Source organism: Larus michahellis, chromosome 3, assembly GCF_964199755.1.
Source record: "Larus michahellis chromosome 3, bLarMic1.1, whole genome shotgun sequence".
Lineage (NCBI taxonomy): Eukaryota > Metazoa > Chordata > Aves > Charadriiformes > Laridae > Larus > Larus michahellis.
In genome coordinates, this window is record NC_133898.1 from 58,343,606 (window position 1) to 58,369,319 (window position 25,714).

The 25,714-nt window shown below is 39.6% G+C and overlaps 1 protein-coding gene across 4 annotated transcripts in view; it reads left to right on the top strand.

Annotated features, from left to right (window-relative positions):
- The window catches only part of UTRN (utrophin), a 391,420-nt gene that overhangs the window by 76,849 nt on the left and 288,857 nt on the right, over window positions 1-25,714 (top strand). For all 4 annotated transcript variants that reach the window (XM_074580341.1, XM_074580342.1, XM_074580339.1 and 1 more), the window contains 15 exons: window positions 332-424; window positions 1,888-1,965; window positions 5,432-5,524; window positions 6,404-6,576; window positions 10,646-10,761; window positions 11,724-11,887; window positions 12,483-12,686; window positions 13,880-14,061; window positions 14,760-14,910; window positions 16,365-16,484; window positions 17,455-17,556; window positions 20,590-20,697; window positions 21,289-21,468; window positions 22,769-22,938; window positions 25,257-25,380. In XM_074580341.1, coding sequence (XP_074436442.1) covers window positions 332-424; window positions 1,888-1,965; window positions 5,432-5,524; window positions 6,404-6,576; window positions 10,646-10,761; window positions 11,724-11,887; window positions 12,483-12,686; window positions 13,880-14,061; window positions 14,760-14,910; window positions 16,365-16,484; window positions 17,455-17,556; window positions 20,590-20,697; window positions 21,289-21,468; window positions 22,769-22,938; window positions 25,257-25,380 — 2,058 coding nt within the window. The remainder of the gene's footprint in view (window positions 1-331; window positions 425-1,887; window positions 1,966-5,431; window positions 5,525-6,403; window positions 6,577-10,645; window positions 10,762-11,723; window positions 11,888-12,482; window positions 12,687-13,879; window positions 14,062-14,759; window positions 14,911-16,364; window positions 16,485-17,454; window positions 17,557-20,589; window positions 20,698-21,288; window positions 21,469-22,768; window positions 22,939-25,256; window positions 25,381-25,714) is intronic.

Genomic DNA, 25,714 nt, shown 5'->3' on the forward strand with positions numbered 1-25,714 from the left:
AAATGACTCCTCAAACTCGCCAAGGTTTTGTATTTTTTTTTTCTTTTTCACCTTTGAGTGCTAACACATCTACACTAAAGTGAGCCAGGATATGTTGATTTGGTTTCTCAGTACTAGGCTACTGATGGACAGAAACATAGAGATGGGGAGAAAAAAGCACACTGAAGAAGGGAAGGGTGCCTTCCTGATCACTGTCACAGGCCCCTAGCTTTTATTTACTGCATTCAGAACGAAATAAGAATTAATTGAAAGATAAAATGGAAAAACTACTTTTTTTCAGAGAGTTTCTGCTTAAACACTATTCTGATTACTGCTTTTGTTTCTCCTGCAGAGTGGGAAGCCCCCAGTTAAGGACATGTTCACAGATCTGAAAGACGGAAGGAAGCTTTTGGACCTTTTGGAGGGTCTGACGGGGAAACCTCTGGTAAGAGGAATGTGTATGAGTCGTATTCCCATTTATTAAAAAAACCCCACCAAACCAGCAAATAAGCAAAACACACAAAACCCAAACCGTGGAACGTGATGATTTTTTTTTTCAATTTTAATTTATTTAAAAACTTGATTTGCTTGTAGTGTGTACTTGCTATCTACAGTTCCAGTGAAATTCCCATGAACACCACTCGTGGGATATAGGGTCAGGCTGAAGTTAGGTATGTAACCCTCTCTTGAGAGTTAACATATTGTTTAGCACGTAAAAGCAGTGGTGTTAATCACACAGTGTATATTTTTAACAAGGATTTTTTTAAAGGTCTGCTTCTGAATGATTTGGAAGAGCGCCTTTAGTTGGATACTGTGGGCTTTTTCTAATAAGCTCATGAAAGATCCTTCAAAGAAAAATGAAAGGAAAAAGACAACAGCTAGTAGGCAGTGCAAAAATCTGCATCTCCATTGAAAAATCCTTTGTGATCTACAGATAAGAAAGGGCTGAAAATACTCAAGTCTTGTTTGGGAAAGTGTGTGTGTGATTGAAAACTTTTCCCCTGCTAACACTGATGGCCTCTTCAGAAAGATACATGAGGCATGGAGAAACCTGTGCCATCACTTGGGATTAAATTCTTGTTTTCACTATTCATCTCAAATTTGGGTATTGACCTTATGGGGAACCTTCAGCCATTTAAAATTTCACCTTGCAGGCGCATGTTTTTAAACATGCATTGCACTAGTACTTCTAATGATTTGTGGTCTGATTTGAAGTATGCTGAAGACAATAGGAGTGTTTTGATTTCTAATTCTGTGGATTACAGAGTTTGAAGTTCAGCTCCCTGCTCTTGCAGTACGATCACGTTCTGCCTCAGGAGTTAAACTGTAGTGATTAAAAGTAAATGGAGTGGCAGGTATTGTCAAAAGTTGCAGTGGTTTAGTTGTTTTTGGATTCCCCCCCCCCCCCCCCCCCCCCCGATATTAAAAGGAAGGGAAAGTTAAGAAATGTAACTTCTTCCCAGAATGCAAAGATTTAGCAGGCTTTTGGTGCCAGAGAAACAAATTGCTGCTTGTTCCCTTTTGGGAGCCAAAAAATTTCAACTAGTCTGGCAAATATTCGAAACCCTCAGATTTTCCCCAGGAACTCCCACTTTGCTGTTGTATTGCCAGTTTATAATTTTGCAGATGCTGGGAATAAAAATTCTGTATTTACTGAAGATGAACTGAAACACATTTTGAATCCAAGGCTTGCCCTCTGCCTCGAATTGAGGAATAATGTTCTGACCAGTTTTCATTTTGTAATTGTTGTGGATGATCTTGTTTGGCTTTTGTTCCTACATAAAAGTAAAATAAAATTAAAATCTGGAGAAAATTAAGACAAAGTTCCTGTTGTTTGCTCTATCATTTATTTTGTTTGGTCTGTGAAGTTAATTCTGATGTGAACAGATTGTAACTTTTTATTTTCAGCCTAAAGAACGAGGTTCTACACGAGTACATGCCTTAAATAACGTCAACCGAGTACTGCAAGTCTTGCATCAGAACAACGTGAGCATGTTTTTCCACAAATTTTTAATAGACTCTTTAATTTATTCCTGTATGTAAATGAGTTCAAAATGCAGAGAATAAAGATTTTTGGTACCTAAAATGAAAATTCAGCAAGATGGGTAACCTGTTCTCTGTTTTCCTTATCTGATACAGAATTTCAGTGTCTGGCAATTTTGTGAAATCTTAAAATGCTAACTTAATAATGGTATTAACTAAACTGTGTTTTGTTGAGATGTGTTCAGCTCTCATAGTAAAGGTGACTTGAGGCTCAGCTGTGCAGAGCTCATGAACCTGGCAGGACAAGATACTAATTTCCAGTGGTGATGCATAACTTGTAAAAAAATCTGTAAGGGTATGACAGGTTTTGTGTCTGGTTTTTGCGTCCTGCTCTCAAAATCTGTGAGGATCTTTCCATTGACATCTGTCAGTGCTGTGTCAAGTCTGTACTGAGTGTTTCTAATTTGGAGCTTTGGTTACTGATCAGAAAAAACAAACAAACAAACCCCAATCCTTCTTTAAGAAAAATGAGAATAATAATTATATGTTTTATTTGTTTTTATGTTTTTACTGCCTGGAAGCTGGTAGTGCTGTAGTGAAGTGATTTCATTTTTCTCCTGAAGAACAATTCCTGATAAGCATTCTCTCTATAGTTAGAATTTCTATTTGCAAATGTCAGGGCACTAAAATAACTTAATAAGAACAAGGCAATAAAATACATCTAATGCAAAAAGGCATTGTCATATTTGTGTAAACTACTGATTGAAGAGTGATATGAACATGCTGTATAATGCTGCAATTTCCTCTCCCTGTTGGTGGACTAGTGTCAAATTTCTAGGAAGCAGCCAAAGTTAGTGGTGGGTTGTTTGTTTGTTTGTTTTTTCTTCTTTGAGGTACTGTAAATATTGATTAACTTTTTTCTATGGATAAGTAATGACTCTTTCCAGCTTGAAATTGATTTATTTTATGAAGATAATAAATAAAATAATATTGAATTACAATAATTAATTAGTTCTTCCTTAAGTCGGCAGGATCTGGGTTTCTAGAAGTAAATGGATGGTGTTAGTTAGCTGAAGGTTGTTAAGGTCACGTACATGATTTATACCTACTGTTTAACTTCATTAGAAAGTGTGTGTTTGTTAAGATGAAGGGAAAAGGCGTCCACCAAGAAGCAGTTGCATTCCGTTGCCTGAGAGTTTGTGGGCTATAGAATATTCATAACTTGTGAAATAATTTATAAAAGTGTTTAAATATATATTGCAAGGATCAGATAAGCCTAGGGTGTAGCTGTTCAAGTGATCCCATGAACCTCATCCATCTGATGAGCAGAATGGTTCTAAGTAATGAATTTCAAGTTTTTAAAAATACTACTACTACTAAAAATCCACTGGAAGTCATTCCCTGTAGCCACTATCAGTCTCCTGTCAGTAGTACTGACTGTCCACTGTCAGCTGTCTTTTATTGATTATCTTTGCTTAAGTCTGAGTAGTCCACTCACCATCCTAGTGGATTGCTGGCTGCATCCTGCAAAGCGTTGGTTTAGTTCAGAATCATTAAAATACACAAATGGACATGTGGAGTATTTTCTTTTGTGTATGGTGTGGCTAGCAAGAGGAATACATTATTATTATTAACCTGCGATTAAAAAATGTGAAAAGTTTTTGTTACCCATTCTCAGGAGTGTTTTTCTTCTATTAGAGGTGAAAAAAGCTCTTGCAATGTAATTGTTTCATTTTTTGTGCCCTTCACCTTTAGTCTTGCATTCTGCTCCTTGTGTTCTGGCGCGCTTTCCAGTGCATTGTTTAATGATCCACACTGGTGATTCTTTTGGCCTGTTTTTGCCTGTTTAATTTACAGTTACCTTTAAAATACATGCCTGGTATTTGCAAAGAGTATTGCTGTAAGATTGTTTCAGCTGCTCTAAAGATTGGGAGAGGACAATCCACAAGCTTCCTTAGTACTTTGAAGTGTAATTTGTGGTTCTATGTTAATCTTGCAACACAGTTTTAATTTGGTTTTCCTAACCAAGAGACCTATGGGGAACTGAAAATTGTCAAGATGATATCTGAAAGTAGAATTGAAGCCACTTGTGATTGTGTGATAAGAGGAAAAATATTCATGGAATACCATTATATTCTTACATGTCAGCAGTATCATCTAAAAGAAAATGAAACTTTGTTCTTGTCTTTTCTGTCACTGTAGGCTACATCCATGGAGAGCCAGAGTACGGGCTCTGTTACTGTCCTCTGGTTGTCCGTATTGTTTAATTGCTAGCCAGCTCCTTGGCGCAGGGTTTTCCTCTATGATCAGTTCTGATCCTAATCAATGCCCAGATGCAGTTCTCAGAGTTAGTATAAGCTGGGAGATGTTTCTGGTGGGCACTGTGGATAACACTGTTTTGAAGCAGGGGCGACAAAGGGAGAAAAAAGGGAAAAAAGAGAGAAAAGGGAAAAAAATTCCTCCCTATAGAGGTGCAATTCACTGTGCTGCTTGCCCCTGGGCTGAAGGATGCTTCTGGCTCAGGTTATTTACAAGAATGAAGCCTCACCATCTGCCCTGTGTGGGAGTGCATTGCAGCATCTGCTATATGTGTACATACACCCAGGGAAGTATTTGTCTTCTCTGCCATAGGCAGCTGTTCCTAGCCCGATTTCCATAGGCATGGTGGTGACTAATGCAGGGTGCTGCTGTTAGTTCCCTCCAAAAGGAGGTTCAGAGTTAGTGCTGCTTTCTTTGCGTTGACTGAAGGGAGACTTGATGCCCCATTTGAGTTCAGACTCTAAAGTAGCACTGAATGAGTGTCTGGGAGCGTGCTCTAAGCTTTGCTTCTTCTGAGGGCTGAATACTTGATGCAGGAGTGGGTAGCCTCTCCTGCTCTCTTGCTTACTAAAGTAATTTCCTTGTCTCTCTTCTCGTCTTTATCTTTTTAATGATCTCAATTAGACCATCACCAAGTCTATATGGAGTCCTATGCATATGGGAAACTTGAAAATTTTATTTTTCCCTTGAGCTTTTGATCTCCTTGTATAAACTTGTCCCATTTGCATGTTGGTTCATGCAAAGGACAATCCTGTTCTTATTTTGGTTTTCATGGTTCTATCTCTGAGGGTGTCTTGGAGCAGGACTGCTTAACTTCTTTTTTTTTTTTTTTTTAATATCAGATTCTTCATGTTTTCATTTCTGTTGGTCAGTGTTGATTGCTGGCGTGCATCTGTATATTAGAGGAAAGGATAAAAGTCTTCCAGTGGAGTATCCTCTTTGGTGCCATCTTTTGTCATGTTCCTTAAGCAGTCGTCATGACAAATTCAGTTAGAGAGTACTCTGTCATCTCTGCTTCTCTCTTTCTAACAACTTTTTATTTCAGAGCACTTGATAGTATGTGGCTGGACAGCCAGGAATATGGGGTGGGGTTGGGACTTGAAGCTGTGATATAACAGTGTTTAATATAGAGTTGATCCAACCTCTCCAGGTGGAGTTGGTGAATATTGGAGGAACTGACATCGTTGATGGAAATCACAAGCTGACGCTGGGGCTGCTGTGGAGCATTATCTTGCACTGGCAGGTGAGAGGCTGCTGCGAGATCTCTTCCTTTCCAGGAATTGTGTGCATTGATCTGCTGGGATTCTCACAAACCTTCCCGGGGTTTTGGTGGCGGAAAATACTGCTTCTATTTTGGGCTGGTAAATAAAGGCAGGCCAGTGTTTGGTTTCTGATCTCTGTCTATTGGCTACTTCCTGCGACATGTATTCTCGCATGCGCTCGGTTGTACTCAGTCTCTCGGTTTAGTTCCTGCTGGTGTTAATTGCAGAGAGGCTTTTCAGGCTGAAGCACTGTATGTTCCTTCCTCAAGGCTTTTAGGCACTTGTGTTAGCAGGTGTTTTTTTACTATCTAGGTAGCAGTGTTGGGCTTGCATCTTATATGTTGCTCTGCACATTTGTTTCTCAGTCTCATAGATTGAATTGCTTCTAGTTTATCCAGTACCTGGGAGGATCACTGAATCCACTTGGAGAGACTTTGATGGGTTCTTATGCAAAGTACCCAAACAGCGGACTACTTATGTGGCTGAGCAGATGTGCTCTTCTTGCAGAAAACCTGCGCAAGCTGTATTTCTGGGGTTTGTTTACTGGTGGAACCACAGCACAAGGCAGTGGGAAATATTATAGCCCATGCTTAGTGTAGGCAGCACGGAGAAGGGGAAGGATCCTAATTTAAGAGTAATGTGTCATTATTACATGAAGCATTACTGGTTGTTGTGATCAGTAGAGTACATAGATGGCCTGAAGACTCCTATTCCCAAATTTCATGTGAGGAGTTAGTTTGATTCATAGCTTTTCATGGGAAAGACCCTTTCACAATTTGTGAAACAGCTTGGTTCAAAGGTTTTGTAAGCAGGAAAAGTAGAGAACATGTCTGTAACATGTAGTTGTTGCTGTCTTGCAGGTGAAGGATGTCATGAAGAACATCATGTCAGATTTGCAGCAGACTAACAGTGAGAAGATCCTGCTGAGCTGGGTTCGGCAATCCACAAGACCTTACAGTCAGGTCAATGTTCTGAACTTCACCACAAGCTGGGCAGATGGACTTGCCTTTAATGCTGTCATCCACAGACACAAGTAAGTGGCAAACAGCTTATCTTAGACCTAGTAAGCACTGAGAGCTTAGAAGTAAGCACCTTTTTTCCCCATGTCTTCTTGCTTGAGCATTTGACAGCTTCTAGTCTTTTTCTGTGATTCATTGTTTGTTTTGTTTTGTTGTGGTAACAATAACAGTGGAGGGATATTGCCAGAGCCTTGCAAAGGGTGGAGCCAAGGCAGCAGTGTAACTCTCTCAGTTCCTGCAATGCATGCACGCTTGCTAATTGAAGTGGGTTTACGTACCGCTTAGTATGCATGGTACAGCAAACATGCTGAACAGGTCTCTGCAGGGGAGGCTGACCACCTCCTTCCCCTCTACTTCCTTCCTCCTGCCCACCCTCCTCTGCAAAGGCAAAAGTTTCTTCAGTCGGAGTTTGCTGTATCATTTTAGTAGAAAGATACAGAAGCTTCAAAACAAAGGAATAAGAAAGACAGACACTGTAGTTTTTCTTAGTTTTTGAATGTATGTTGCTTGAAATACAATGGATGCGGTTCTTTGAGGAGAACTGCTGAGCAGAAGAATCAAAGGGTAATAGAATACTTCAGGTGTCCGTAGCGTATTCATTAGTTTGTTCATTATACTTTATAAGGAATACTGTTAAAGCTTCTTTGCACAAATCTTTTGTGTTCTTTCTGATTATTGGAGAACTCTTTGGTAGTCTAAAGAAATCATCATTACAGAGTCCAATGAAAATTACCAGTCTTTTTTTTTTTTTTTTAAGTTTCTTTGAGATCTGCTTCTAGGCAATCCATTCTAATCCAATGTACTTTAAATGAAGTCAGTTCATTGCGTTGCAAGGGTTGACCGTTCTTAACCATTAATAACCATTTATAACCATTTTAACATTGTAATGGTATTATAATATCTAGAATTTAACCAGACCTCCTGGCCACCAGGTGTCTGCCATAGCAAATGCTTTACAGACACCCAGAATATTTACATCCAGCAGATACAAAGTGTTCACAAAAGCATACGTTTGCTTTGACTCTGCTGTTCTCTCTGCTCTTAAGTGCCCGTTTGGCCTCTGCTGACTGAAATGACAGGCTCTGTCAGAGGATCGCTGACTTCAGGATGGGCCTGTCCTGACACACCCCTGTGCCTTGTAGACCAGACATGGCTTGTGTTTAGCCTGCACGGGTGCGTGGGGAGCACCTGCACCACATTGAGGGCTCCTGAAGGTTTGGAAGGACTGTTCTGCAAGGCAGAGCAATACTAGCAAAGGTCTCTTTGGAGCTCATCAGAAGTATTACTAAGTCCCTTATCTGGATGGTGTGAGCTGTACTGGTGGTTTTCTTACTGCCATAATTGCCTGTAGTGGCATAGTTCTACTGCTGAGCGTGTGAAGCTTTGTGATGGAGAGACTTGCCAACTTTAGACACAAGTGAGTCCTAGGTGACCTGAGGGGAAGAAGGAGAGAAGCAGCAAAATTGGCTTCAGGCTGTTTGTTGTCCTTATGCATTGTGACTATGTACTTGAGCTTTGCGCGATCTGAAGTCTGAGAGCTCTGCCATTTTCAGAGCACTGTTAAGTAGCAAAAACCCCTGCTGAAAACTTTAACTGAGTAACTGCGCTTTCCTCTGGCTTCCTATACTTTCTCACTTACCTGGCTCTGTTGATCTCCGAGTCTTTTATTCTCACTTTCTGGGAGCCTGGCAGCTGCCAGAACGTCAGAATTCAGCTTTGCTGTCCCCGGGCACCAGTCCTTTAGCCAGGGAAGCACCATTTTCCTCACACTTCTGAGAAATCTTGAACTGGGTTTAAATTTAGGTCGGCTTTGAAAGAGAACCTTTAAAAGGCACTTGCAAGGGGATTGGGGCAGGACAACAAAGCTATTTAGCCTACCTAGCCAGTAGTGCTTCCCATCTGTCCTGGTTTCAGCTAAGGCAGAGTTAATTTTCTTTCTAGTGGTTGTTGCGTTTTCAGATATGGTATGAAAGGAATGTCAGTACTGCATATTGGTTTAGTTGTTAAGTGATGTTTATACTAGTCAATGACTTTTTTCAGCTTCCCATAGAATCTGAGAAGGGGCATAGACAGAATAATAGAATGGCCGATGGAATATTCGGTGCCATAGACATCATGCTCTGTATATAAATGGGGGTTGGCTGGGGGTGTGAGGTGCATGTGTAATCTGCGATCTCTACTCGGGTCAGGCTTGGCAACCAATTCACTGGGCAGTGAGAGCGACTTGTGTCTTGTATATTCTTTTACTATTATTAGTGTTATTGTTATTTTCCTTTTCTGTTATTGTTCTATTAAACTGTCTTTATCTCAACCCATGAGTTGTCGTTGTCCTCCCCCTCCCCGACTTCTTTTCTCCCTCTTCTCCCTATCATTCTCAGGGGAAAGGAGGAGTGAGTGAGAGGCTGCGTGGTCCTAGTTCCTGGCTGGGGTTAAACCATGACACCTGCCTAAGGGGCATTTTCAATATTGCTTTTTTAATTTAGCTTAATATGACATTTCATATTGGAGAATTTTTGTGTATCCCATTTAGAGGTTTAGTGGCTTGCTTTTCTCTTTATGTGTCTATCAACGATTGTTAGCAGTGCTACCTCTTGGCTATAATATCTAGTAGCTTTGTAACACTTGCAGTACTTAATAAAATTATATGAAGTAATAGGACATTTAACGTTTTACTGTGCCTGGTCTCTTTCATTTCCTAATATTGGCTTAGTTCCTCTTTGAATTTAATTCTGCTCATTGGTACAATTTTCTTGTTCATAGGTAAATGCCTAGATTACATTCTATTAAAATTTGTGTTATCACAGTGTGCAGGTAGTGCATATACAATACGCTTGTTGCAATGCGTTCTTCAGAGTAAGAGTCTCTGCTAAGGCTTTATGTGAGTCTATGTAGTTATCCTTGTTTCTTCTTGCATGGAGGTACGGTATTCTACTAGTTTCTACCAGGATCTTTGTACATCTCTTTCCTGCTCACCCCACCTTCCCTCTGCTTTTTTGCTTCTCAGACCCAGCTGGCTTATGGCCTTCTTGTTTCACAAAGTGTAATGCACAACAGATGTTAAAAGGATACTCTCAGATCAATTTACAACTGGATTAAGTATTAAAACAATTAAAGGCAAGCCCGTCTCTTCCTCCCCAAGTTCTATAAAGCGCAGAATCAATAGCAGTGTTTTAATGAGAAGCCGCTATTACAGGGGAATGGGAAGTATTTTAATGGCTTTGTAGTCTGATGGCTGTGCTGCTGCAGCACTAGGCTGATCATGCCCTGTCGGCGTAGGTACCACTAGGAGGGGACCCTGTTTGCCGACCCCACATCCTGCTCCGTGCTCTGCTCTTTCCTCTTGAGACCTGCTGGTGTGTTTTGGGTGCACAGCGGGACTGGAGATCTGGTTTGGTTAACACTAACATGAGGTGAAGGCTGGCACTGTAAATCAATCAGCTCCTTGGTCTGATTTGCATTGTGACTTGCTCTCATGAGCACTTGCGATGGGATGAGTTTTTTGTAGGCTTTTTTTTTTTTTTTTTTTTTTTTTTTAATGGGGGTTGAAGGCCGTGGGGCAGGGTGAGCAAGCAGGAGTGGAGACCGCTGCTGTTCCTGGCTGTGATGGTCTGGGGTGGTCACCGAGCCACATTACAAGTTTGGAATGAGGCTCTCCAGGAACAGAGTGATTTTTGATTCCCCAGCAGACCCCGATGCAGAAAGCACGTAGTGTAACAGTAATGCTGTTAAAGAAATAGCTGAAGAGAACTGGTCCTGGAATAAATTTTAAACACAGAGTTTATTTATTTTCTTGTTAGTAGTATTTAATCTCCTGTTGCAGTCAACGAGTGTGTGTATGGAATGCACAGAATGGAAGGTGGATGTTGCTGTGGACAAACAGTCAGTTAATTGGTTTGTAATTGCCAGATTCTCACTCATAAAAAGAAAGCACGTTTTTTATGCATTTATGTTTATATTTTGTGTGTATGTTTATATTACTTAGGTAGCTACCTTCATATCCATAACTTCATATTCTGTATGGTATGGAATTTTTTCTTCAGGTACAATTTACTGCTTTCTCTCCTGTTTTGTTGTTACTTTTAGACATGAGCTTTTCAGCTGGGATAAAGTTATAAAGATGTCCCCAGTTGAGAGACTGGAACATGCTTTCAGCATAGCCAAGAACCACTTGGGAATTGAGAAACTGTTGGATCCTGAAGGTGGGATATAGTTATTTTACTTGACTTGAAGCTTTCTTGCTTTCTCTTGGAAGAAATTTCTTCTATTGACATTTACTGTGAATACAAATTCCAGCATTTTTTTGCTGTGACATTTTGTTTCAAGCCCTTAAATTTGGGTTTAAAAGAATGTAAATTGTAGGGTAAGGGTATGTCTGTGCTTGCGTATGGTTTGGCTTCTTGAATGTTAAGGTTCAGATTGACTTAGCCTTCACAGGCAGTATACAGAAGGTGAAGTTGGTACCCTGGCTTTGTTTAATAGGAGTTCTGCCACAAGGATCTGTGCTTTTCAGATGAAGTTAGAGCATTATTTAGAATGGGATAGCTTAAGAGCTCATGATTTTTTGCTCTTTATATACACGCTGAGTAGTAGTAGCTGCCAGTGCTGTGAGTACTTATCGGGCAGGAATGCTTACCAGGAAACTTTTATGGCCCTTTTTTAAAATCCTGAGCTGTCATTCTGCTTTGAAGTGAGCCTCCAAAGATTCATTCTGTAAGACAAGCTCTGAAACTTTACAGATTCAGGCATCACTATCTTAAGAAAAAAGTTAACTGAACGAGTAGCACTCAAACTGAGAGATAAGTGAACCTGAGTCAGTGAAACTCTTTTCCATATCAAAAGTAAGAAAATGAACTGACCAATGCTGGGAGTGGGGATAGAGCCTAAGTGGAAGCGTTTGTTTATGTGGGATACTGTCCCTGAACTGCATTTGTGCTTGGGAGATGCTCCAGAATAATTTTCCTTAAACAGTTTTTATTCCTTAATAACTTCAGGTTTGGGTTCTTACTTCAAAAAGATCATGCCTTTTTATGTGAATTCACTTCCAAATGTAGGAGAACCTGTGATTTACACTATTTGTAAAGTCTTAACTGTATTCTAAGTAATGATTTAGAAAAGCAGCTTCTTCATTTATTTTTCCCCATATTTTATTTTTTTGATGCAGATGTTGCTGTACAGCTTCCAGACAAAAAGTCCATTATTATGTATTTAACCTCTTTGTTTGAGGTCCTTCCTAAGCAAGTCACCATGGAAGACATCCGGGAGGTGGAAACCCTCCCAAGAAGATACAAGCAGGAATGTGAGGATGGAGAGTTCAATGTGCAGCAGGTGTGTTTGTCATAAAAGTCTGCCTGGCTTTTCTTGAATTGTAATTTTAGCCGATCTTCACACTTGTCAGTTATCTCTGGAACGTGTCTTTTATCTTGGGCAACGCAATTGGGGAAAATATGAAGCAGCATCTTTGTGATGGACTTCAGTGGTTTTATCTTCCTCTTTTTCGTCTTTTCTGATTCATGTACAAAATCCTGTGTGTTGAGGTATAAAGTTCCATCTGTGTTATGCTTCTTTCTTCTGTTTATCTTTCTCATTTGTCTTGGCAAGCTGGAGAGGGTGGCCCAAAATCTTTAACTGAGTTTGCTGCAGAACTTGTGGTGCTAGTGATGGGTTTTTCTTTGGGTATAAGATCCACTGCTCTGTTAAATGAGCAAAATTAAAGTTGTCTTTCTCATCCAGGTTTGTTATTTTAAAATGGAAGTTTATTAGTGGTGACTGTGGGCCTTCTCGTTAAAAATGTACCAAATGATTACTTTTAAAATTTTATGAAGGATTAAAATGGATCTTAGTGTTGTTCTGGTTTTAGTATCATTTGGAAAGGCATCTTCTGTGCACTTCTTAAAAAACCACTTTTCTCTTGGCTGCCTAGGCTGTAGCACTTGAAGAGGAGCAGGGCAGTTCTAGAGCAGAGACTCCCAGCACGGTGACGGAGGTGGATATGGACTTGGATAGCTACCAAGTTGCTCTGGAAGAAGTTCTTACATGGTTGCTGTCAGCTGAGGATGCATTTCGGGAACAGGAGGAAATATCTGGTGATGTTGAGGAAGTCAAAGAGCAATTTTCCACCCATGAAGTAAGCTTCTCTTGAAAATTCATTTGTTGTTTTTTGTGCGTGTGTGAGAGCTGCAGAACTTCCATTTCCTAGACCTTATCCAAAACCTGCCATTGTTTTTTGGTCGTCTTTTTTCAAAATTAAAAGCACCTCTAACTGAATGTAATGGGTTTGGTGTTTGTTTTTTTGTGGTGTGTTGGGGTTTTTTGTGTGGGTGTGTGGTTGTCAGTTTTTTTTGGATTTGTTTTTTTTTTTTTTTTTAGAAATAATATCTGCTTAAAGGTGAAATAGGTCTTTTTAGGAGAATTTACAGTGGAATATGCTTTGAAACTTTAATGTATTTTTTTAATCAGCTTTTGGTGGCTGGCTCAATGGTGTCTATAATACAAAGGCAGTCTGATCCAGGCTGTTTTCTGCTTCACTGCTGCCAACTACTAAAAAGCCTGGTCAGCCTTATGTCACTTGCAGTTAAATGAAGGCAATGCTGAAATTGATAATAATGTCAATTTAATTCAGTGGTCCCCCTGTCACGATTAGCATAGGCTTTTTTTTTTCATAAACATGTGTCGTTGCTTCCAAATTATTGTTGTTTCCAAATTATTTTGTTTTGGTGCTGTTCCAAGTCTGAACAAATGTTCTAATATTGCTAAAAGTTTCAAACATCATGTTAGAGGTTTTAGTTTTCTCCTGTGTCAGCTTACTGTGTACAACTGAATTTAAAATCTGAATGCTGATCAATATGAAGAATTTTTTTTTCCTTGTGCTACAGTTTTAAAGCCATGAGCCAAAGGAAGAGGTGTTTTGGATTTATAGGAAAAATGTGAATTTTTAATGTTATTACCTTATAGGGTTCTATTTGCTTTCCTATGGTACATTTAGGATCTTCTTTTAAGTTCTGTTGGCCACAGATAAGTTTCTGGTTTATTTTCTTGGTACATTTGTTCAAAGGCTATCTTCTTACAAACAGCTTTTTCTCTAAAGTGGTCAGCTTTTTATCCTCAATTAGCTCTGTTTTACTCGCTCCAGAATTTTTGTAGCTCACGGAGAATCTTTTCTCAGAGAGGAACAGGTCTGCCATGCTTGTGTGTTTGATGGTGCCAGCTCATTCTGCTGCACTGTTTCAAACATGACAATTTGTTAGGACATTTACAAATTCATAAACTCCTGTTGGAGCTCACAGATCGTGGTGACGCGGCTGGTTGTACCATTTCCAGGCTTTCATGATGGAACTAACTGCGCACCAGAGCAGCGTGGGCAGTGTTCTGCAAGCTGGAAACCAGCTGGTGGCCCAGGGAAATCTGTCCCCCGAAGAGGAGTTTGAGATCCAGGAGCAAATGCTGCTGCTGAACTCCCGCTGGGAGGAGCTCAGGGTGGAGAGCATGGACAGACAGTCCCGGTAAGTCATGCTGCACAACCTCTTCTAGAGTTGTGGGGCCGGCCTCTGCTGCTTACTGCGACTCGGAGGGGTTGGTCCGCATCCATTTGCAAGATGTTTGTGGGTTTGGTTTTTTTTTTTTTTTTAAATAACTCTTCAGTTTGACATGAAATTCACCTTCTTCATACTTTCCAAGGTGAAACAAAGGAAACTAATATAACTGGGGTCTTCTGGATTCTTGTATTTTGTGACTGTTATGTTATGTAAATGTGCCAGACTAAGTATATAGTATCTACCTGCAGTAGTTAAATAAATGTGGTTTTAATACTGTTTCAATAGTTCAATAAACCATATAGTAGATGTCGATAGCTATGTATGTTTACACAAATAAACTACACTTAGAAGAATTTTTTCCTGCCTGTGGGTTATCAAGCTAAGAGATGAACATCAAGGGAGAAACTGCATTTTGTTGCAGCTCTCAGCAGATCCCTGTTGCAAGAAACAATCCCTGGTACAAATTGCATAGTTCACTAACTTTTTTGTTGAGAAAGAAACAAGGATACTTAACTGTGTTCCTTAGCTTAATGGTGAAAGTATTATTTGATAATAGCTAACTGGTTTGTGAATGGCCTCGCTTCTTTCCTGTAGGAACTAGAACTTAGTCTCTTTCCTTAGGAAAACTGTTTCTGAAATAACTCTGCCTGTGCTTCCCCCTGCAGCCTGCATGACGTGCTGATGGAGCTCCAGAAGCAGCAGTTGCAGCAGCTGTCCGACTGGCTGACGGTCACAGAAGAACGCATTCAGAAGATGGAATCTCAGCTCTTAGCAGAGGATTTGGAGGCCCTTCAAAAACAGCTGGAAGAACATAAAGTAAACCTTTTTGTCTGTCACGTAATATGTGTGGGAGAAGTATTTGGAAGATGTGTACGTTGGTGGGTTCCTTAGCTGAGAAACTGTATTGTGTCAGAAGTCATATACGGTTGTACGCTGAGGGGCTGCATTTGATGTTTGGAAAAGGGTGATGGGCTAGAAAGGAATTGGAAGTATCTTTCTTAACTGAACACTTGAGCACTGACAACTATAGCAGAAACTGTTGTCCTCATGCAGGAAGTGAAAACCTGTAGGGGAAATTGTGTTACCTTATTTCCTGCACGGAGTGTCTCTCCAGGTAAATTTTGAGGTGTGAGGGACAGTATGAAATGACCTGTGGGCAAACTTGCTTTTAATGACTGGCAGGCATTGCTAAAGCATGCTTGAGACTCCCAGATTAAAATAAAGCGGAAGCTAAAACTATCAGGAAGGGCCTCCCAAATTACTGATTCTAGTCTCTGCAATTACAAGGATCGCATCCTGGGGGGGTGCATAGACACTGCTCTCTGATGTGTACAACGTTTCAGAAATGGTTTGTCTCTCAATTAAATTTCTGGATGGGAGTCCAGCCTTTCTAGCCTGCAGTCTTTTTTTTGAAGGAGAAAGATGGCTTTTTCATACTTGTCATGGAGCTTTGGTTTTCATACTCAGTGCTGAGGTTTGACTTTCTCCCCAGCATGGGACATACTCCGAAGTTCTTGCCCTGTGAGGTATTTTTAGTCTGTGTAATTTCCTGTCCCGCATTTAAATTCTTTTTTCTGTCTTTAAAGTCTGGGGAGTTTGAAGTGTGTTGTTCATGGAGTAGCTTAGGATATTCTGGCATCAAAAGTGATATTTACGGTACTGTAAGGGCATATTGATCTTGCAGAGATATTTCAGAGGTAGGCTTTAACCATGGATTCTGTTCTTCCAGCAGTTCTCTGAATACTTAAATCTACAGATTATTCCCAACTAAGTGAAACTGTATGCTTTCTGCAGTTTTCGACTATTGTCTTGGAACATCATGATCAATTATAGCACTGTTGGTACTTAGGAGAGTTAAATTGTCAACTATTAAAAGATAAATGGTCTTAGTGATTGTTTCCTGTTTGGCATGCCCTATAATACTTGCTTATTAACAGTAATAGCTTTTTGTAGAAACATAAGCTCTCTTACCTGTAACAGTATACACACAGGAAGTCAATGCAGTTGTCACATGATTCTCCTAGTCAAGTATGGTGCATACAGCTTAAAACATTCCATCATGTTTTCCAGTGTTTTAACAGGATGGCTTTGGGTTCATTTCTAGCAGTCTTTTGCTTACATTTATTTGAAACTGTGCAGTGATTCCCAGGTAAAATCTATGCTTGACTGTTGAATCTGAAGTACTTTGCTACAGCAGTTGTGTTAGTCACTGTGGCCAAAATAGCAGATTAGCAAATGTAAAGTTGGTAACCTCAGATTTGTTGTTCTAGAGCCTGCAGAGTGACCTAGAGACAGAGCAGGTGAAGGTAAACTCCCTAACGCACATGGTCGTCATTGTTGATGAAAGCAGTGGGGAAAGTGCAACAGCTATTCTGGAGGAACAATTACAGGTAAAATCATAGAATAGTTTGTGTTGAAAGGGACATTTAAAGTTCACCTGTCCACCCCCCTGCAATGACCAGGGACATCTTCAGCTAGACCACGTTGCTCAGAGCCCCATCTGACCTGGCCTTGGATGTTTCCAGGGATGGGACATCTACCACCTCCCTGGGCAACCTGTTCCTGTGTTTCACTCTTTGTAAAAAATTTCATCTTTATGTCTAGTCTAAATCTTCCCTCTTTTAGTTTAAAACCATCACCTCTTGTAATGTAGGAGCCCTCTTTTGACAGTAGTAGCGGACACTTAAAACCTTTGCATATAATTGTCAATCAACATTTTTGTGTTTGAAGACTATTTATCTGAGAAAGTAATTTAAAGTAATTTTTTCTTGATAGAAGTAATACTAACGTAAAGAATTGTTAAATTTGCTCACGGTAAAATCTGCAAAAGTGCTTTCGTGACTTTCAAGCTCAATTCCTGATGAGTCAAGCTCTTTGCATTCCCAGTGACTTAGGCACTTTTGTAGTGTATTCTCTCATCGGTTTCATTAAAATGGGAGGATGCACGGTACAACTCTTATTTCGTATAAGTAATTTTCACTAGGAAGTTAAAATCTGGTGGGGGAAACGTGAGCAGAATTTACCTAGGGAATAGTGTGAAATATTTTCCTGTTTTTGTCAGAAGTTGGACTGTGAAACAGAATTTATTTAAACAAAATTCATGCTTCTTTGTTCGCTCCTTTTGAAGTCAATCAAAGAGCTCACTGACTTCAGCAAGAACAGAGATAGGGCCATAGGTGAATGCTCTTGAAAGTTTTAACCTCCAGCTTTGTGCAAAACAACAATGGCGATTACTGGCAAGGAGGTAGCTATAATGTAGAAAGCGGTTACTGTGAAATAGAAATTATGCTTTTGATTATCTGATTTTTGAGTTTCCTTGTGAGGCTCGTGTATGTTCATGAGTGTTTCCTGCTTTTGTAGAGGCTCGGTGAGCGGTGGACAGCAGTTTGTCGTTGGACTGAGGAACGACGGGTCAAGTTGCAAGAAATTCAGCTTCTGTGGCAGGACCTGCTGGAAGAGCAGGTTAGTACCTCTTCAGTTACCCAGAGTGACTGGTTGATTTGTGGAGGGGAAAAAACAACCAAACAAAAAAACAAACCAAAACAAAACAACCTCCAAACCCCTTAGGAGGGTTTAACAGCTCTCAGAAAAAAGCCTTGAAAAACGAGATGTTGTGTTACTGTTTGAGTTCCCAGTGTTTCTTGAGGAGTAGAGTACCTGTGCAGTGCAATAGAAGTATTTTCCGAAGTTTAAGTAGGAAAGTTTATAACTCCTTATAAAATAATTTCCAAGGTAGTTTGCGAAATGGCCAAGAAGTGGGAATATCCATGGTAGCAATGTGACAATGAATCACTAAGTATTTGGTGGTTCGGTCATCACAGAAATTTTCCATAATTAAGGTATATGTGCTTCCAACATGGATATACGTGTACACAATTCTGCAGTCAACTAATCAATAGATACTGTTTTCAAAATCAGTAACATAAAATATTTGGTTAAAATAGCAAAGCGTGCAGCTTGTCTCACTTTGCTGAGTTTAGGTAAACAGTTGGATTGTGAAGAAGATGGCATTGTGAGTTTTGTCTTGCTTTGATATCACACATTTTACATATATATTAAATATACTGCTCAAACACAAATTAACTGATGGCATAAAAAATATGGTCACACAACTTTATGTGTTAGGTTTGCATACCTGGTGCTAGAGCTTGTTTTGCGTCTCAGCTTAAAATATTTGATGGCTTTTCCTTTGAAGGTTTTACTTAAATTGTTTTGTTTTCTTAAATGATGGTATTTATCACTGTAAGCTATTGCTTGAACTCTGCTGTATGCGCAGATTGTTTAGACGTTTGAAAGAAGTAGAACAGTGCTGATACAGCTGTTGCTATCAGTTACAGCCTGGTTTCTTTGACAGGGATGTTTTGTCTGCATTTTTTGGGGTTACGTATGTGTTTCTCCCTGACCCCTCCCATATCTATTTGCAGTATATTGATAAGCTGAATTTGTAGCTCGTGTGACCTTGTTGGTAATATGGCCCTGAGGTTCAGATTCTGGTTTCTGCAATGCCAGCTGTCTATTTATATATATTTCTTTAAAATACCGCATAAGCATATGTGTATGTGCATACAGAAAATTGTGTGCTAACACTTCCTGGCAACTCTTCGGCAAGGTAAGTCTCTGAGTTGAGAAATAAGGATTCTGTGTATGTCAAGGTGCAGACTTCGGGTGCTCTCGGTTTTGATGACCTTATGTGGACATATTTCTGTCCTCTTCCACCTTTATATTTGTCTGGGGAAAAGTGAACACTCATTGACTATTACAATACTGTTAAGAGTGTCATCTTATGTTGGAGTTTCTTTGCTTTCAACTTTTTTTAATTTGTATGTAATTATGTTGCACTGTAAAAGTTGAAAAAGTTAATTGTTGTTTATTTAATGTAGAATGTCAGCTACCAAGTAATGAGGAAGTAGAAGTTTATTTAGGTGGTTTAGATCAGCCTGTTTGCATTCGTTGTTCAACTCTGAACAGTGCATTTATTACTAACAGGTTTGAATTACAATTCTATGTCCTCAAGAATTATCAAGCATCTTACAAAAATTGCAATTTGGAACTAATTAAAAACTTTAATACAAACACTTTGTTAACACAAAAGTAGCTAAAATGTTTGGGTACTATCATTTTTCTATTTCATCCAACCAAATGGAGAGATGAGCAACAGTGATGCATCAGCCTTTTTGTGGCTGCCTAGAAAAGTTTTGGAAACTACACTGCCAAGTCAACACAATTCTTACTGCTCAGGAAACAAATTTCTCAATCAATGCCAGATATGTCTTAGCACCGTGATAATTATGTTTCAGTTTTCTTGGGAGAATTATCTTTAACTGCTGATGTAGCAGAAATTAATTGAATACATTGAAGGGTTTTTAAGCTCCTCTTATGCATAAAATATGTTGGCTGGGATGCCAGCATGACTTTTCCAGAAAATGTGTGGTGTTATAATTCCGTTTCTCACAGCCCCATGGCAATTCCGCCATCATATTTGCTGTGTGTACACTTTGCATATTGGTTTACATTGGCAATGTAAACTGCGTTAACCCTTCGGCCCAAATGTTGCTGTAGTCAGTTCTGGGACAATGCCAAAAATATGCAGCTAGACTGAGGAGCCTAGTAGCTGTTGTAAAGTGTGCTGTTCAAAGAACAAAAAGGTCTGCCTTGCTGTATCATTTTATTTTTTTTTAAACACCAAGGAGCAGCAGTATGCCAGAGCTGATAGAGAGCTGGATATTATAATCTATGGAGATGGCTGTGCAGCAGCAGCAATATATTGCAACATAATATAAAATTTATAACATGCTTCCTGATACCTGGTGCCAGTTATTGCTGGAGTTCCCATAGGAATGCTGCGTGACTGAAGAGAAGTGAGATCCAGAACACGTTTCCCAAGGAAAAAGTAGAAAAAGCTCAAGATCCCTGAGTTTGTATTAACCAGAGCAGATCACTCCAGCTTTTAGCAGTTAATGAGACAGTATTCTTGAAGTTATTTTGCAATTGGAAGTAGGTGCCCTAAACAGGGAGGTAACTAATTAATACCTGAGTTTTTGAATGACTTCCTAAGAGCTCTGAGTTATCGGTGGTGTAGCTTCTGTGAGAAAATGTTTGTAATGGCTGGTTTTGAATCACAGAGGAAGAATGGTGGAGCATGAAAGAAAGCATACATACCATTTTGATATATTTAATTCTAATATCATTTATAAGTCCTTCCTCAGCCTTATGGTAGGTATCTGTTTGCTACAAGTAACTTTGGGGTGTGTGTGTGTTCTGATATATTGAGAAATGGTTTTGTAGAGATTGTTTTGCTGGAAAGCATTACTTAGTTGTCTAGTCTGATATTTTTTTGTCCCCTTTTATGTACTATTTTTGTTAGTGCCAACTGAAATTCCTGCGTATAAAGACTGCAGAACTGTGCTTTGAATGCAATGATCTTAAAGAAGGAATTGTCACTAGCTATGTGACAAACTTGATATTTTCTTTTGCTGCTTTTCTTATGATCTGCAGTGCTTATTGAAAGCTTGGTTAACTGAGAAAGAAGAGGCTTTGAGTAAGGTCCAGACAAGCAACTTCAAAGATCAAACAGACCTGAGTGTGAATGTTCGAAAACTAGCAGTGAGTATCGCTGTCCTGCTCTATCCTGTCAAGCCTCATAGACTAAATGAATGGCAGATTACCAGTTTGACCCCAGCAGGAGCTGTAAATGCATGATTCTTTGGAAGCCAGGACAGTACTGTCTCCTTGCCAGATTCTTTCACTTGAATTTAAAAAAAAGCATACAACTTACTCCAGGGCCATTCCAGGGTGGTGTGCCAGACTTTGAAACAGCTGCCCTGGGTTTTTGACAGGGTTTGGAGTTTATTGCAAGCCACCAGTCAGCTGTATTTTCCAAAGTGTGGGTTTGTGGTTTGGGTTGGTTTTTTGTTCTGTTCTTTTAATACATTGGTGCGGCTTGTACCTGAACTAACCATTTGTAACTGTTACCCAAGAGATACTGCTGGTTGCTCTAGGAGCTGCTTCAGGGATGTGCTCTCTTAAAGAGTGTCTTAGTGCTTTGTTACACAAGAGAACTATTTTGAAACCTATGATGCATCTGGCTCGGGTAGTACAGGTTCCTGCCCGCCCTCCCCCCTCTCCTCCCCAAATAAAAGCTAAGGGGTGGCAGAATACCTGATGTTGCCTTATAATGTTTTCTTTTAACTTCAGATTTTGAAAGAGGACATGGGTATGAAACGGCAAACGCTAGACCAGCTGAATGAGCTAGGTCAGGATGTGGCTCAAATCCTGGGGAATGGCAGAGCGTCCAGTAAAATCGATCAGGATCAAGAAGAACTAACTCAGAGGTGGGACGGTTTGGTTCAGAAGCTAGAGGATTACTCTAACCAGGTACTTAACAAGGCTTTATTACTTTTTAGCTGTTTAGATGTCTGTATGCAGACCTCTGATACTGTCAGCAAAATTGCCCAGGCAAGCCCTTGGCATCAGGCTAGACAGCCAGGTGAGTGCTCTTTCACGTGGGGCTGACTTTACCTTCTGACAAAGCTGTCTGCATTCCTTGGTCTTCAAAACCCCAAGTTGTTAACCTGACTAGTACTATTACTCCTTTCTCACACAGATTAAGCTTCATTTTTCTGATGAGTAAAGCAGGCTTGCCATGTATTATCAATCAATGCAAATGCCTTTAAACATTATAAGAGTGCTGGGACTGGATAAAATCTGATACTAAAAGAAAACAAAGACAAACCCCCAAACCCAGAATAGATAAATAAATGGGAGTCATACAAACATTTATGCTCTGTGAGTATGATTTCTCATCTGTTGAAAATAGAGTAGTTGTTTCTTTGATAAGTAATGATGGTAGCCAAGCTGGATTGTTAAATGTTTATTTTAGTATTTTGAGTGCTTGCTAATGTTTTTATTTAGACAGAACTCCCATGGGCTTCTGTGAGAATTTTGTTTGACAGTTTTATGACTCATATGTCCCTTTTTTGTGATATTGAAATGTTATTATGGTAAAGTCTGTGGCACTGATTCACGATCCATTTAGTGTATAGTGAATGAGTTGTGCAGTCTGTGTAGTGGTCCATTTCAGCCATGTGGCTTTTATTTGTTCTTGTGTTTGAGTCAAAACACTGGAGAGTGACAAATTCTGTCTTCATCCTTTCACTCCCCCTAAATATCAAGCATATACTTAGAACTTCCAGGTTGATTCCCATGGGACTTACTTTATAACCTGTTAAAGAGTGTGGAAAGTTTCTATTGACTTGAGTGAATTTTTAGGTCAAATCCATTCTGTATCAGCTCTTTTTGAGATATAAGCTTGGTTTTATGGAGTATGAGTATACAGTATAGAATTGTGTGTTAATAAACCCAAAGACCCATAACAAGCAATTATGAAAGAAAATAGATACGATGCTTATTTTGTTGATTCTAGTTCACTTGGACTGGCATGAAATTCTAGTTGAACTGAGAATTTTGATGTATGGTTCACATCTCTAAAATGAGAATAATGACATTTTTCTCTGGAGTGCATCTGTGATAAAGGTGCTTCATGACAGCTAGGTGTGGTCATTTGTAGGAGTGAATAATGGGCTTTTATGACTGATGAATAAAATGAACTAAGCAAAAGCATTTCAGTTTGTGTTAGAAATGGCATTTAACCCTTCTTCTAAATTATTTTGTATAGGTAACTCAGGCTGTAGGAAGCATAGGGATGTCACAGGTTTCACAGAAGACTGCTGCAGAAACAACGCCCTTGAAGGAACAGGTAGTGGTTAAACAATCCAGACAGGAGTTGCCCCCACCGCCACTCCCAAAGAAAAGGCAAATCCCAGGGGACAGTGAAGCAAAGAAAAAGTAAGTATCTGTCGCTACCATTTTCCCTTGCTTACTAGATACTACATAGACTCATGTCTCTTGGTCTTGCCTTTTGATTTTTCTTTTATGCAAGTGAGGAATACTTATGTTGCTGTTGTGAGGCTGGGTTTGTGGAACAGGAAGGGAACATACAGCCTTGTTTTCAGAGCCACAGAAATCCTGCAGCTTCCATTAATTTTCATTAATTAACTAAATGGGAAACAGGGGTGATGTTTCTCAAAAAAGTGGGTTTTCAGTCCTTTGTACCTCAGTTCCTTTGCTGAAAGATAGAATTAATTACACTTATATTGGAAAAACATCTTCTTATCTTTGGTTAAAACGTGTTGTGAAAGTGCCAAGTATTTTGATTTATTTATTATTTATTCCTAATCCTCGTAAAATATGTAGGAAAAATGGGAGCAAAGGCACAAAAGGCTCAGAGGACCTATTCCATGCACCTGGTATTTAGTAATAAGAACAATATTACAGTGATATTTCCTTTCACAAGTGTATCTAGAGTGGCTGACTGATTTGCATGTATAGAATCCTAGAATGGTTTGGGTTGGAAGGGACCTTAAAGATCATCTAGTTCCAACCCCCCTGCCATGGGCAGGGACACCTCCCGCTAGACCAGGCTGCTCAAAGCCCCATCCAGCCTGGCCTTGAACACCTCCAGGGATGGGGCATCCATAGCTTCCCTGGGCAACTTGTTCCAGTGCCTCACCACCTTCACAGTAAAGAGTTTCTTCCTCATGTCTAATCTAAATCTACCCTCTTACAGTTTAAACCATTATTTCTCACCCTGTTACTACACTCCCTGATAGAGAGTCCCTCCCCATCTCTGTTGTAGGCCCCTTTTAGGTACTGGAAGGCTGCTGTAAGGCCTCCCTGGAGCCTTCTCTTCTCCAGGATAAACAGTATTTAATAACATGTGTGGCAGTGCTTTTATTAAATAGTATACCTAAAGCTAAAAGAATTGTTTTCAGATAAATTTAGAAAGTAAATTCTGCATACTCATCTTACTTCTTCTATTTGCCTGAGAAAGTGAGCATTTCTTTGAGGTGTCACTAGTTTAAACCTTTGGCAGGTCATTTAGGGAGAGGATAGAGGGCTGCATTAAGAGCAGGGCGTTGCTGTGCTATAGGTGATGTGTGTTCACATAGTGAAGAGGAGTTGTTCTTTTCATTTTTCTGGAGGAGGAATGGAGGTCTGAATGGGTGAGGAACCTGCTCAAACCCTTTTGAGGACCCTGGTCAGATCCTCCAAGCCCTGGTGGGGGTGGTGTGCGCATGTGGGTATCCCAGGGCACTAACACAGTCAACAGCCCGTCGGTTCCTTCTCTGTGTCTCATGAGTTGTAGAAATATTTTAGACTTTGAAAGCAAAAGTGATTTGATCTTTTCTTAGAGTTCAAACTGTATTGGGGACAGTCAGTTAAAAGAGGTTAAACTTTCTGATGCTTTTGCCTGATCCCAGATACTTATGTCTAAACCAACAAATGGCCAGTAACTAGAATTTTGTGGGTTTTCCCGTGAAAACTTTGAGTGACTAACAGTGACTTCTGCATTTGTTGCTAGACTGTTATTCTGTGTTAGGATTTACACTGTGTTAAGTAGTGGAATTGTAATATGGCCTGACTTGTGGCCTGTATAGTAGTCCATCCTTCTCTCAAGTTCTGTACAGTATTGGTCAATTTGGGAGTTGGTGTTTTCTTGTTTATTTATTTTTTTTTTATTTTTGGTGGTGGTGGGTTATTGCTTTTAGGTATAAGAAAGTTATGTTAGTATAGACATGTCCAAAAATATTAAGCTATAAGCTAATCTTTAGTCAGCTAACCGTTCAAAAAGGTTTGTCCACTATCACTGCCGTGAGTGCTTAAGCTGCTAGCTTTTTCTTCAGACTAAATACTGTTGCAGACTTTTACAAAATCTCGAGCTGCAATACTAATTTGTCTTGTTCCTGAGGTTTAGTTTAGAACTTTTAAAATACTCTACATTGAGAGATATCTTTTGTGCCATATTTAAAGAAACATGCATGAAGATATATATAAAAAAATGAAGAAATAAACCGCACCATGCATTTATAATTTGCTCCCAAATGGTAATACCATAGACATAACTTTTTTACTGTGTCAGGTTTTTGAAAGTCTGTCTCTCTCTGACCACCTGTGAGTATTAATATGAGAAACATGAATCTTGTGTGCAGCCTTGCTGTTTTGTGATTGAGTAATGTGCTGAACTTTAAGACTTCTGATTTTTAAGACAGAGTGACTGAATAGAGAAAAATGACCAAAAAAAATTGTCTGACCTTTTAAACCAGGTTTGATGCTGAAAGTACTGAGCTCTTGAACTGGATTTCAAAATCAAAATCTGCCATTCAGGCCACAGACATCAAAGAGTACAAGAAGATGAGAGAGACTTCAAACATGAAAGAAAAGTTGAAGGTAAAATGGGGAGAATAGAGAGTGTTCCAGTGAATAGTATATTTTGACTCTAAGCTGGGTGTCAGCTGAGGTGTGGGCTGATCTACATGCTTTGTGGGGATTAAGTCCTTTAGTTAAATAGTTCCAGAGCTGGACGTACATGGAAATCTCTGACCAGCTGGACAGAAAATTCTTCTGTGTTGGGTTGCACAATCCACAGGGAATTTTACAAACATATATTGCTGATGTCTCCTTTGGAGTTCTGATAGATGTCTCTCTTCAGGATTAGTCTCTTTTCCACTAAGCAGCATATTTTGGCTTCATGTTTCACAGTTGGAGATGGTCTTGATTGACA